The sequence below is a fragment of the Caretta caretta genome, chromosome 4, assembly GCF_965140235.1.
Source record: "Caretta caretta isolate rCarCar2 chromosome 4, rCarCar1.hap1, whole genome shotgun sequence".
NCBI classification, from domain to species: domain Eukaryota; kingdom Metazoa; phylum Chordata; order Testudines; family Cheloniidae; genus Caretta; species Caretta caretta.
In genome coordinates this window covers 48825497-48838970 of record NC_134209.1, presented here as the reverse complement: position 1 = coordinate 48838970, position 13474 = coordinate 48825497, and the positions used below count along the sequence as shown (strand labels likewise).

General features: G+C 40.0%; 1 protein-coding gene across 2 annotated transcripts in view; it reads right to left on the bottom strand.

Annotated features, from left to right (window-relative positions):
* Positions 1 to 13474, bottom strand: part of LOC125635426 (bifunctional heparan sulfate N-deacetylase/N-sulfotransferase 3) — a 120547-nt gene that overhangs the window by 53239 nt on the left and 53834 nt on the right. For both annotated transcript variants that reach the window (XM_048847121.2, XM_048847122.2), the window contains exons 5-6: positions 6264 to 6449; positions 3029 to 3157 (exon numbers count right to left, since the gene is read on the bottom strand). In XM_048847121.2, coding sequence (XP_048703078.1) covers positions 3029 to 3157; positions 6264 to 6449 — 315 coding nt within the window. The remainder of the gene's footprint in view (positions 1 to 3028; positions 3158 to 6263; positions 6450 to 13474) is intronic.

The following is a 13474-nucleotide window of genomic DNA, read 5'->3' as shown; positions in this document are numbered from 1 at the left end:
CTGACAGGCTGGTAGGGAAAGGCCTAGAGAAGCAAAGCAGAAGAATTGGCTAGGTCAAGTAACTCCTCCTAACTGGCTAATGTTAAGACTGCCAAACCTAAGAGTTCGAAAAACAAACCAAAATAATCCATGATATTTTTCCAACCCAAAAATGTGTATAAATTCTTGTTCCAGGGCATGAATTCCTGTGCCAAAGTGAACAACATGGCACCATTGCAACAAGTGTCATGCCCTGTGTCAGGGTTCCTTCCCCACTCTGAACTCTGGGGTACAGATGGGGGGACCCGCATGAAAGACTCCCTACGCTTATTTCTACCAGCTTAGGTTAAAATTTCCACCAAGACAAAAAAATCCTCATACCTGGATTCAGTATGCTGCCACCACCAAGTGATTTAACAAAGAATCAGGGAAAAGACCACTTGGAGACGTCTTCCCCCAAAATATCCCCAAGCCTTACACCCCCTTTCTGGGGAGGCTTGAGAATAAACAAGATGAGTACAGACCAGCCTTGGGTTTTTAGGACTCTAAAAACCCAATCAGATTCTTAAAAAGAACTTTATTAGAAGAACAAAACAAAGATAAAAGAATAACTCTGCAAGATTAGAATGGAAGATAATCTCACAGGCAGTCAGATTCAAAACACAGAGATCCCTCTAGGCAAAACCTTAAGTTACAAAAAGACACAAAAACAGGGATACACATTCCCTCCAGCACAGCGAATTTCACAAGCCAAAAACAAAAGAAAATCTAACGCATTTTCTAGCTAGATTACTTACTAACTCTATAGGAGTTGGATTGCTTGCTTTCTTCATCTGTCCCTGGCAGAGGCATCACACAGACAGACAAAGCCTTCCCCCTCCTCTCCCAGATTTGAAAGTATCTTGTCCCCTTATTGGTCATTTTGGTCAAGTGCCAGGTTACTTGAGCTTCTTAACCCTTTATAGGTAAGAGGATTTTATAGTACTGTATCAGAGTTTCTTAACCCCTTCCCTTTATATTTATGACACCCTGTAAAAATCAGGATGCTCACAGGAAAATATCTCATGGTGGGGAAGATGAATGCTCCGCTCCTTGAGTGCCTGTCAGAAAGTGCTGCTTCAGACTTGGCCATGTCACCCTCTCAAACTCAGAAGTAACAAACCCTGCTCACACACCTCACTTGCTTTTGGCTGGGTTTATGATTCAAGCAACCAGCCCCATGGTAAGCTTTGCTACCACACTGCTGCCACCTGAGTTGTGTTCATACCTCTTTCTAATCCTGGAGTGTAGTTCACCACCTGACTCCAATTTTTTGGTGCTGTATCTTTTTCTTCCAGTTCCATTTCTTGAGCTAGCACACTACCCTTGAGGAGCTTTGCTCAATATTCTGACACAGCAGAGTGGTGCTTGAGCCTCCCTGCACCCCTTAGAAGAGTTGCAGCAACTTCCTAAAGCACCCAGCTTTTGACTGAAGCCTCCCACCCAAAGTGCTGCCCCAATCTCACGCTATTAATGAATCTGACCTGAAAAGGGATAATTTTCTATTTGTACCTGATGCCATTGCCGCACCTGAAGATCAGAGTGACTCCTGCAGGTATCCTGAACTAGGGAGACTGCAGCTTTGTGGAGGATGTGTGTTTTTTCTCTCTCAAATTCACTGCATAACCTCTAAACATTACAAAAAACACAAAAAACCCAACCCCCTAAACAATTAAAACTAAAGTGTAAAAGAATTTAAGCCTTGAAAAAGAATTGCTTGCCAATTGTGAGTCAAATTCTCCAGCGTTGCTTACAGACAGCTTCTTTCCTCTGAAATCTCACTTATGTTGTGTGTATTAAATGAGGGCACAGTAATATTTAGATTGAGCCATTCAAAGGATCTGAAAGGAAATAGATGTCCCGCTCCTTTAAGCACCTTTGAAAATCCCAGTTTAGTGGTTAAGTGTCAGTGTAAACTCATCATACCAAATCTTATTTACAAGCTGCAAATGCAACCTAGCTTTTATCAATACTTTGCCTTTCAACTTAAATTCACCTTGACCTTGGGGGCAAAACTTACCTCAGATTTACAAGATAGGAGTCTCATGTCAATTCTGGATAAATCCTACCTAATCCAAGCCAATTTCAAACATATTGTGCTATATTATGCTAACCTTCAATATTCCACAGTTTAATAGCCTGACTGCTCCATTCTTTCTCCACCAGGGATAAATAAGATGGTAAATAGACTGATTGTGTGGTCCATTTAACTGAATATCAATTCTTATGGACTTCACCTAAGACTTCTTATGGACTTCACCTAAGGTATTTGTTGCAGCTTTAGCAATAAGAATTCTCAATACTTTAATACTTTTAGAAATTAAATCCTAATTATTGCTTAATCTAAAAAATCAAAGAAAAGCAAAACAAAAAAAGACAGAGGCTTGGCTTTAGACGCCACATTAACTATAAAAAGAAAACGAGTACTTGTGACACCTTAGAGACTAACAAACTTAGAGCCTAAGCTTTTGTGAGCTACAGCTCACTTCATCGATGCATACAGTGGAAAATATAGTGGGGAGATTTTATATACACAGAGAACATGAAACAATGGGTGTTACCATACAGACTGTAACAAGAGTGATCAGGAAAGGTAAGCAGGAGAGCGGGGCGGGAAGAACCTTTTGTAGTGATAATCAAGGTGGGCCATTTCCAGCACTTTACAAGAACAGTATGAAGTGAGCTGTAGCTCACGAAAGCTTATGCTCTAATAAATTGTTAGTCTCTAAGGTGCCACAAGTACTCCTTTTCTTTTTACGGATACAGACTAACACGGCTGCTACTCTGAAACCTCACATTAACTATAAGCCAGATAAAACAGAAGCCAGCATCAAATTATTAAATCTTATAGTATATCTGCACAGTATTAGAGCTCAAACATATTAGATAAGGAACAGGAGACTGCTTTGATCTGTGACAAATCAATATTCCTTGGGAGACATAGTTCATCAGCAAATTTCTCTTTAATCATTTTTTGTTAATCATTTCAAAAGCAGGTTGTATTACTTACTGGATTGAGAACAACTGTGAAAAACAACTCCCCACCCTGGATACTCTTGTCTAGTTCTTTTGGACCCCCAGGATACTCCTTATAGAAAATTGTATGAGTGAACAGACCACAGGTTTGCCGAGGAAGGACCTGAGTAAAAACAAGATGATAAAGAAAAATATCTCAAAACAAAATTACTTTCATTCCTTTTGTAAACTAATAAATTGAATACAAATGAACTTTTGTAACTTTACTATTTACTTTCTGTTATTAAACTGTTATGTAGATTTAGCATTGCACTGTTAACTGAAGTCAGTAGTTAGACTGACAATTAATCCAAGCCCTGGATAAGTGAGCTGTAGCTCACAAAAGCTTATGCTCAAATACATTTGTTAGTCTCTAAGGTGCCACAAATCCTCCTTTTCTTTTTGCGGATACAGACTAACACAGCTGCTACTCTGAAACCTGTCATACTGACATATATATACATTTTTTGAATAAACAAACGAACAAACAAAGAATGACCAACCACAAGTCATTTTTTCCCATAAATTCATGAATTTTTTTTTTTTTGAAACACAGTGACTACACAGTCAAAAAGCCAGATGTAATTCAGAGTCTCCAAAAAAACCTCTTTATGTACTTGATATCTAATCTAACTGTATTTTAAGGCTGGTTACCAAAACTTTTTTAGTTCAGAAAGTGAGGTCATAATCTGAAATGTGATTTTATAAAAATAGCTTTGTGTGTTCTGTATTTATTGATTGTTATTCAAATCTGTTCAGTTTCCACTTAAAAGTAGGCTCTCTTTTGTGCCAGTCCTGAAAATTCAGTGCAAAATTTGAAAGTCAAATTGGTTCTTTCTTGCTCATGCATCATTGACAATAATGACTGTGTTCAAATGTAGTTATTTTTGTTGCTGATGCATAAGTTACAGTAGAATCCAGCTCACTCTCTCAGCTGTGCCAGCTCTGCAAGATTAATGGTAGTAAAAAGTAGTACAAACTTATTTTTGTAATGACTAAAATAAGCATGTATGACTTTAAACATACACAGGGAATAGCTCCTTTGAGTAAGGTGCTGCTATTTCATGAATTTGCTTTTTATAATAGAACCACCTTTGAAATGTTTTCTTGTATCCCCAACTTGGAAAATGGATGGGTTTCAATCATATATATATATATATACACATACATTTTCTGGAAAAAACATATTTGTTTTCCAGAAAAATTTTTTCCAGAAAATTTACATTTTAAGGCTGAACATTTTAAATACCTTTAAAAATATAGATCTAAATCTCAGATCACAGTGGTTATCAAACAGCAGTTTGGCAAATTCAGTGTTTGCTAGAATAAAGGCTCAGACTTTTTAAACCTGACACCTCCTATGGAAATTCCTTACTTGGAAGAAATTATGCTAGTATATGAATCATTCTTTTCTGTGGTAATTTTTTCAACATTCTACAGAATTTTACATTCTACAATGACTATAGACCAGGGGTGGGCAAACCGTTTGGCCTGAGAGCCACACCTAGGAATAGAAATTGTATGGCAAGCCATGAATGCTCACAATATTGGAGCTGGGATGTGGGAGGGGGTGAGGGCTCTGGTTAGGGATGCAGGCTCTGGGGTGGGGCCAGAAATGAGGAGTTTCAGGTGCAGGAGGGAGGTCTGACTGGGGATTGGGGTGCAGGGGTGACAGCTCTGGCTGGGGGTGCGGGCTCTGGGATGTAGGAGGGTGCTCAGGGCTGGGATCGAAGGGTTCAGAGGGCAGGAGGGGAATCAGGGCTGGGGCAGGAGGTTGGGCTGCAGGAGGAGGCCAGGGGTGCAGGCTTTGGGCGGCGCTTATCTCAAGCTGCTCCCAGAAGCAATGGCACGTTCCTTCTCTGGCTACTACACAGAGGCGCAGCCAGGCAGCTCTCCGCAGGCACCACCCCTGCAGCTCCCGTTGGCTGCGGTTCCAGAGTGTGCGGAGCAGAGTCCCCTGGCTGCCCCTTCGCATAGGAGCTGGAAGGGGGCCAGGCTGCTGCTTCTGGGAGCAGCATGGAGCAGCCCCCAACCCTACTCCCTGGCTGGAGTGCCAGAGCTGGGCAAGGCCCAGACCCCACTCCCCAGCGGGAACTTGAGGGCTGGATTAAAACTGCCGGTGGGCCGGATCTGGCCCACGGGCAGTAGTTTGCCCACCCCTGCTATAGACCATAAATCACACATAATTATGAAATATATGGAATTAACGCATTTGTTATAATCCTCCAAATGCTTTTTAAATTCTTCTGGTTTCCCTGACGAAATGCCAGTGCAATGGGTACAAAGGTACGGAGATAAGTTGAGCAGGAGGGGAAATGCTTCTGGTAAATCTTATATAATGTCTTTATTATGGCATGTGTTATCACCATCAGCCTGCAGATGCAGAAAATTAATGCATTTGCTCTGAAGAACAGAAAGCCTGAGATTTGTGACCTACAATGTTAACAGAGAATTTTGTGTCAGTAACGAAAAGCCACTGTCAGGCAAGTAGTGCAGTCAGTGTCTGTCAATATGAATTATAGGGAGTACAATGGGGGAATTGGGTGATTTGGACTAGAGTTGTCTCCATGGAACAATTCCACAGCCTGAGAGGAGGCTTTCTTCCCTCCAGCCCCCTCTAGGCTTCTTCCCAGCACCAAAGCCTTGCTACTTGGGCTAAGAGCTTAGCTCTGGGTTTGAGCCATAGTAAGAAGCACACTGGCAGAATGTGTGAGAAGGTTGTAAGGTGAGAGCCATTTCATACAATTGAAGCAGCACTTTATTGTTTAAAGATGCAAGGCCAGATTTTCAATTGGTGTATGTTGGCATAGCTCCTTTGCAGTCAGTGGAGCGATGCCAATTTACAACTAGATGAAAATCTCACCAATAACACTCACCAAAGTATTACTGGTGAGATTTCCAGCTGGTTGTGAATTACTTTGTTACACCGACATTTTCCTTCAGCTTTTTAAGCCATTATCAAAAGCAGTAACAGATAGGCCCCAATGTCAGAATTTATGCTGCTCTCATCAGCAGTACGATGAATGCCAGCAAGAGGCTTAGACATGCTGATTTTAATTAGCAGGTTAATGTCAACTATACCTTACTATTTCTACATAGCAATATGTGCTTCTCACAATGTTAACTTTCAGGATGCTGTGCTTTTACACTTTTTTTGTTTTGTTTGTTAAAATGAATCATGAAAAGCTGAAGCAGTAAGTTTGAATATAAAAATCATAAAAGCAGCTCACCATGATATTTTTGTGGATGAAGCCCCGTCTGTACCGTGCCGGTTTTAGATGTGGATACTCTTCTGTGCTGGTGATTTTGATATTCCAGACCTTTTTCCAGGCCTCATAAAGCTGAACATGTACAGGGTAAACGCCAGAGTGGTGCGGAGCTACCGCATAGCCCATGTCAGTTGGAACGCCATGTTCCTGAAAAATATCAGAAAAGGTGACTGATCTAGAAAATTAATTTAATGCTTGTGTCGCTTGCAAACACCTTTTCTGGGAGACAGCATAGATAGGTCTACAATGCAGTTAGGAATGATTTGAAGACGCATGCTGGTTATAAAAGGGAAGCAGCGAGATATGCAAAGGTTTGAATACACAAACCTATAATGAAGTTTTAGGAATAAGAAAAGAAGAATGACAGAAATGTAAGAAAAATTATTTTGTGTTCTTATACCAATACCTCAAAAAGGAGGACATATCTTTGCAAGTTTTTGAGAAAAAATTTCTCACAGACTGAGAATTCATGAAGCACGCTAATCAGTAAAAGGGCCTGTATTCTGCTGTTAAAAAGTCCCCAAATACAAAATATGTGACCCCACTCACTGTGAGCCTTTAAATAACAAGCTCATACTCAGGCAATACTCTTGCTGACTTCAATAAGTTTTACCTGTGTAGTGCTCAGGGCCAGAGCCTATTGCCACTCTGCTGATAAAATTCACTCTCTGTGCAGAGGACCATTACAAGACCTATATACCACTTAAGTCCCAAGTGCACAGGGGTAAAATTTCCCCTAAGAAAAAGCTGTAAGATCAGATGTTCTCCTAGTATTCTGTCCTTGCTGTGTCAGCTGAGCAGGAGCAGAACAGCTGGTTCCATGAATATATCATTGTTAAACAGTTAACAATACACAAATTCAGGATTTGTCTGGCTACCTCTTTAAAATAACAAACACAAAAGGTGACTGCTTAGTCATAGTGCTTAAACCAGAGTACTGACTTGGCTCTAAACTAGTACTGAGGCACTCCTCTCCTTTCCCAGACTCACTCAGCACTACCCTCATGCTCTGTTGATCAGCACAGTGTAATCTTTGTCTAAGATGTTTTGTGCAGAATCCTCTTACCACATATTTGGGACAAAATGATATCACTTTCCAGCTCCATTTTTTTCAGATTTCCAATTGAAGATTTGATTGTCTTAAAATTTGACTAAATTTCACAGTTACTACCAACTAGAACTCCCTTTTATAGTCATCTTCATATACTGCTACTCAGCTCATTATCTAGATACAGTATGTGTCTGCTGGCATGTAAATGACCCGAAGTGAGTTTCTTGCTGATTTTAATAATCTTGCCTGGTTCACTTTAAAATCTTAAATGGATAGCCACATCCCTAATCATATTTCCTCAAGATTCCTGTTGTTCTTTTTCTATGCCTTAAAATGAGGACTCCACTGTAATTTTAAATCTCTCTCTCTTATTTTACTGAATTCAGTTATGGATCTCACTTGGTTATCTCTACTATAATTTACTAAATTCTGTGTTAAAGCTAAATTCCTAAATTATTCTGGGTGAACCTAGTGATTTCTGAAACTACAACTTGTAGGTAAAGAAAACAATCATAAGCTGATACCCAAGCCAAGAGAATGGAGAATTTTCCCCGATTTACTACTTTTTGGACTTTTACTCAGGTTTACTGGGATCATACCCCCCATATACACATATACTGCACAGGGAGGGAAACTAGATTGATAACATTAAAACATCACACAACCCTATACCAATGGGAGAAAAGCATCTTTTTAACACTTTAGAATTTATATAGAATAGCTTTATCAACTGCATAACAAAAGCATAACCTCACTTTTTCTTCCACGGCACATATCAGTTTATATTGTGATGCTGTCACTCTTCTTGCTTGCGTGTAAAAAAATATCATTTTTTTCTTTTGTGGTTAATTAAGTGATTGTAGAAACTGACATACAGTAGAACCTCAGTTACGAACATGTTGGGAATGGAGGTTGTTCGTAACTCTGAAATGTTCATAACTCTGAACAAAACATTATGGTTGTTTTTTCAAAAGTTTACAACTGAACATTGACTTAAGAAATCTTTGAAACTTTACTATGCCAAAGAAAAATGCTGCTTTTTCTTTTTTTAGTAGTTTACATTTAACACAGTACTGTATTTCCATTTTTTTGTCTTTGCTGTCGCCTGATTGTGTACTTCCTGTTCCAATGAGGTGTGTCGTTGACTGGTCAGTTCGCAACTCTGGTATTCGTAACTCTGAGGTTCTACTGTACAGACATTCCTGAAGAATGAAACCATCTCTTTATCTCCAAAGCAGATGCAGAATGGGCAGAAGCACAGCATACTTCCTTTCACTGCTTTGCCAAGTTGCTGGAACCATGACGAACTCTTAAGGTGAAAGGGTAATTCATTTTCCATAATCATCAAACTCTGGCCTCTCTCCTGAGACTGCCATCAAGGCTGCCAATTGGCATGGAGATTTTTGTGGACGCTTGCCCACTAGGAGTTGGGCCTAGTCCACTAACTCATTCACATTGCCTATGAACAGCCATATAAGAGTAACTACTTTTTGGTCGTGTCGGACTTGGGGTGGATTCTAATTTGGGATCAAGAGATCAACGGCCTACTACTCCCCTGAGGCATCCAGTCTCCAACAATGGGAACCTGCAGTTGACTTTACCCCGCAGAACCTATGGAAGGAATTTGGTATCAGAATTAATGCTTTCTTTTCCTCTAGGTATGAAACCTCCTTGACACAAGTGCCCTCAGAGATGTAGCGGATGCAAATTGCACTCCATGTACCCATTCATATGTATAGATACAAACGTGTGTGTGTGTGTGTGTGACATTGGCCCCAAGTTCAGGACAGTCAAGATTTAGTCCTAGACTACTGACAAGTTTTCTACAAATGAAGTGTCACAGCTACAAAATCTGTTTGATCACGATGCAGAAAGGCTAGAAATGGAGTTTCATCCCATTGGGAAGACAATGTTGTCAGTGTAATACACAGTATTTCCTTCTAGTCCTGGAAGAACCTGAAAAAACAGACATTAAAGTTGTAAAGTTTATAGGTAAAGACAAGCTATTTTCCCTCATTTTAGGGATTTAGGGCCACTTCTGGGCCTGGTACAGTGGGACTTCTAAAAACCATACTTGGTTTATTAGGTAGAGGATTTTTTTCAAATCCCAATAATTAAAAAAAAAAATCTAAAACATCTGTAAAATTTTTTTAAATTCATGGCAAACACAGAATGTATGATGCCATGCTATGGCATATGGTTTTATTACCATGCATTTAAGATAGCCTGAATAGTTCACTTTGAGCTTCCTCACTTGGTAGTAATGCAGCCATCCAAAAGTTATGCTTGATAAGGCCTATATATCACACTGTCAATTATTCCTTATATATATGGTTGGTTCTCTACTGTGGGTGCAGAGTGTGTGATGTACATTCACTTCAATACTAAGTGTGTCTGAGTAAAAAGAGTATAGGACTCGGCCCATTGATTTGACTACAATCAGTTATTTAGCTTTAAACTACTTAATTCCAGTACAGAAGTTTCAATTCCCCTTTCTCTTATCTTAATCTTTTCTACTTCACTTGAGCATGCACAAGCATCAAAAGGAATAATTTTTATAAACCGTGTAAGAGACTGTATTCTCTAATGTCCTGTTTAATCTTCTTCTTTCAACTCTAAACAAAAGTCTGAATTAAGGGGTTTCTTAATCTTACACCAATATTCACTAATAAATATGTAATTTAATTAAAATCTTTCATACTAATTATGAGCATATCTTTTCCCATGTAATAGTATCTTCTTCAGTATTTTTCAAATATTGTTATTCTTATACTATTTCATACAGAAGTAAGAAGTTTTACTGAATTTCATACAGAAGTAAGGGTGGCAATACCATACCACGAGTGGTGGCTGCTGACTGAGCGCCCAGCTCTGCAGGCAGAAGCACAGAAGTAAGGGTGGCAATACCATATCATGTCATCCTTACTTCTGTGCTGCTGCTGGTGGCGGCTCTGCCTCCAGAATTGGGCTCCCGGCCAGCCGCCACCGCTCTCCAGCTACCCAGTGCCGACGCCAGCAGCAGTGCATACGTAAGGGTAGCAGTACTGCAACCCCCCCCTACAATAACCTCACAATCCCCCTCCCCCAACTCCTTTTTGGGTCAGGATCCCTACAATTAAACACCGTGAAATTTCAGATTTAAATAGCTAAAATTGTGAAATATTTGATTTTTAAAATCCTATGACTGTGAAATTGACTAGAGTGGACTGTGAATGGAAATTGACTAGAGTGGACTGTGAATGGAAATTGACTAGAATGGACTGTGAATGGTAAGGTAAGGCCCTAAACATGCTGCATCAATTCCAGGGAGGATAAAAATCAATGATTTTTTTAAAAAAATTCAATTTTTTTGATAAAATTCTTTTTGAGGAAAAAACCTATCTAAAGATAGTTTTAATTAAGATACATTATAGCTCAAAGAGATCTCATCATGGAATAGGGATTATAAATTCTAATTCTATAGTCTGAGACTATATATTCATCTAATGTTTAAGAAAAGTTTTGTAAATGAGTTCCAATAGTTCATGGATTAACATGCTTGTCAACAGCAAAAATATTTTAAAATAAACAAATATATAGAGATGAGAAATAACAGACCTCAACCCTATTGTCCCTCTGCAAATGTGTGTAAACAGAGTCAATCCCGTACCTCTCTCTAAAAGCGCAAAGTTTCAAAGAGCTCAGTGAATAGAGGATTGTTGGGTGCGGAATAGATCTGGACAAAGAGAAGAAGTCTGGAGATCACAGAATATCAGGGTTGGAAGGGACCTCAGGAGGTCATCTAGTCCAACCCCCTGCTCAAAGCAGGACCAATCCCCAACTAAATCATCCCAGCCAGGGCTTTGTCAAGCCTGACCTTAAAAACTTCTAAGGAAGGAGATTCCACCACCTCCCTAGGTAACGCATTCCAGTGTTTCACCACCCTCCTAGTGAAAAAGTTTTTCCTAATATCCAACCTAAACCTCCCCCACTGCAACTTGAGACCATTACTCCTCGTTCTGTCATCAGCTACCACTGAGAACAGTCTAGATCCATCCTCTTTGGAACCCCCTTTCAGGTAGTTGAAAGCAGCTATCAAATCCCCCCTCATTCTTCTCTTCCGCAGACTAAACAATCCCAGTTCCCTCAGCCTCTCCTCATAAGTCATGTGTTCCAGTCCCCTAATAATTTTTTTGCCCTCCGCTGGATGTTTTCCAATTTTTCCACATCCTTCTTGTAGTGTGGGGCCCAAAACTGGACACGAAACTCCAGATGAGGCCTCACCAATGTCGAATAGAGGGGTACGATCACGTCCCTCTATCTGCTGGCAATGCCCCTACTTATACATCCCAAAATGCCATTGGCCTTCTTGGCAACAATGGCACACTGTTCACTCATATCCAGTTTCTCATCCACTGTAACCCCTAGGTCCTTTTCTGCAGAACTGCTGCCTAGCGATTCGGTCCCTAGTCTGTAGCGGTGCATGGGATTCTTCTGTCCTAAGTGCAGGACTCTGCACTTGTCCTTGTTGAACCTCATCAGGTTTCTTTTGGCCCAATCCTCAAATTGTCTAGGGCCCTCTCTGTCCTATCCCTACCCTCCAGCATATCTACCTCTCCTCCCAGTTTAGTGTCATCTGAAAACTTGCTGAGGGTGCAATCCACACCATCCTCCAGATCATTAATGATAAATGTGAGGAGGGAGGAACAGGCAGTAGAAACAAAAGTGAAACTGGTTGAGCAGCATATTCCAGAAGTCTTGAGGTCTTTCTGAGTGTAGCCTTCATTGATTTGAGATCTACCATACCATTCTTTCACTAGAAGGGAAAATCTATAATGGCAGCAGGCCGTAAAAGAGACCCAGTTTGGGAATATTTTAATGAAGTTCCTCTACCTGTGGGTAAGACAGGCATGTGTGCAAAATGCAAACAGTGCAACAAAGAAATGCAAGGCCTGGTTGCCCGAATGAAACAATATCATGAGAAGTGTTCCTTCTCAGGAGGAAGCTGCATTGACGATGATGAAAAGAACATGTGTGAACATGCAGGATCTTCAGGTTGGTAAACTTTTTTATTTCATACTTCTTTCCTAAGGACTGCCTGTCTTCCTTCTGGACTATTCGTGAATTCTCATGTTTGAGCAAAAAATATAGTTGTTACTCTATGGCACTATCATTTTAGATGCAGTTGTGATAAAAAAAATAAATAGCTGAAATAGGCAGATCTTCCTTTTACAATTTCACCTTTAAAGTAGTACTGAGTGTCAGTGAATGCAATGAGTAATACTAAATGAGCAGTATGGTAATAATAATTAAATAACTTATTTTGTTTGGGAGAATCCATCCTCAACATACAGGATTCTGAAGACTATCCACCTTCAAGATCACCATCATTTTCTATAGTTTCAGAGTTATCTGCTAATGATAGTGTTTCAGTCACATCATGTATGTCACATAGCCACAGTATATCACCTATAGCAAAAAGAAAAAAAAATCTCCATCATCCAGAAACAACCGTAGATAACTTTGTGATAAGAAACAGCAGATTACAAAAAGAGGTAATTGATTTAAAAAAATTGCCCCGTTTGTTTATGCAGCAAACTCTCCTTTCCGTATGATTGAGAACCCACACTTCGTTAACATGGTTCAGTCATTAAGACCAGGATACAGTCCACCCAACAGAGCAGACGTCGCAGGCAAATTGCTGGATAAAGTGTATGAAAGAGAAATTGAGCAGTGTGCAAAAGGTCTAGAGGGTGAAATTGTTAACCTGGCTGGAGCAATGTCCACAATGATCCTGTTGTATGTGCTTGTGTGACAACAGAAGAAGGGGGGAATGTCCTTCTTACAGAAACAACTGATACATCAGGAAATGCATACAGCAGAATACTTACAAGAAGTAGCAGTAAAAGCTACAACAAACTGTGGGGAAAAAATTCAAATGTCTAGTACACGGCTTGGTAACAGACAATGCTGCAAATGTATCCAAGATGAGAAAAAATTTAGAAGACAGTGAAGAGAGTCCCAAGCTAATAACATACGGTTGCAGTGCTCATTTGATGCATCTCCTGGCCAAAGATTTCCAGAAATAAGGGCTAATGTGGAAATTGCAAAATACTTCCGTAACAACCACTTTGCAGCAGCT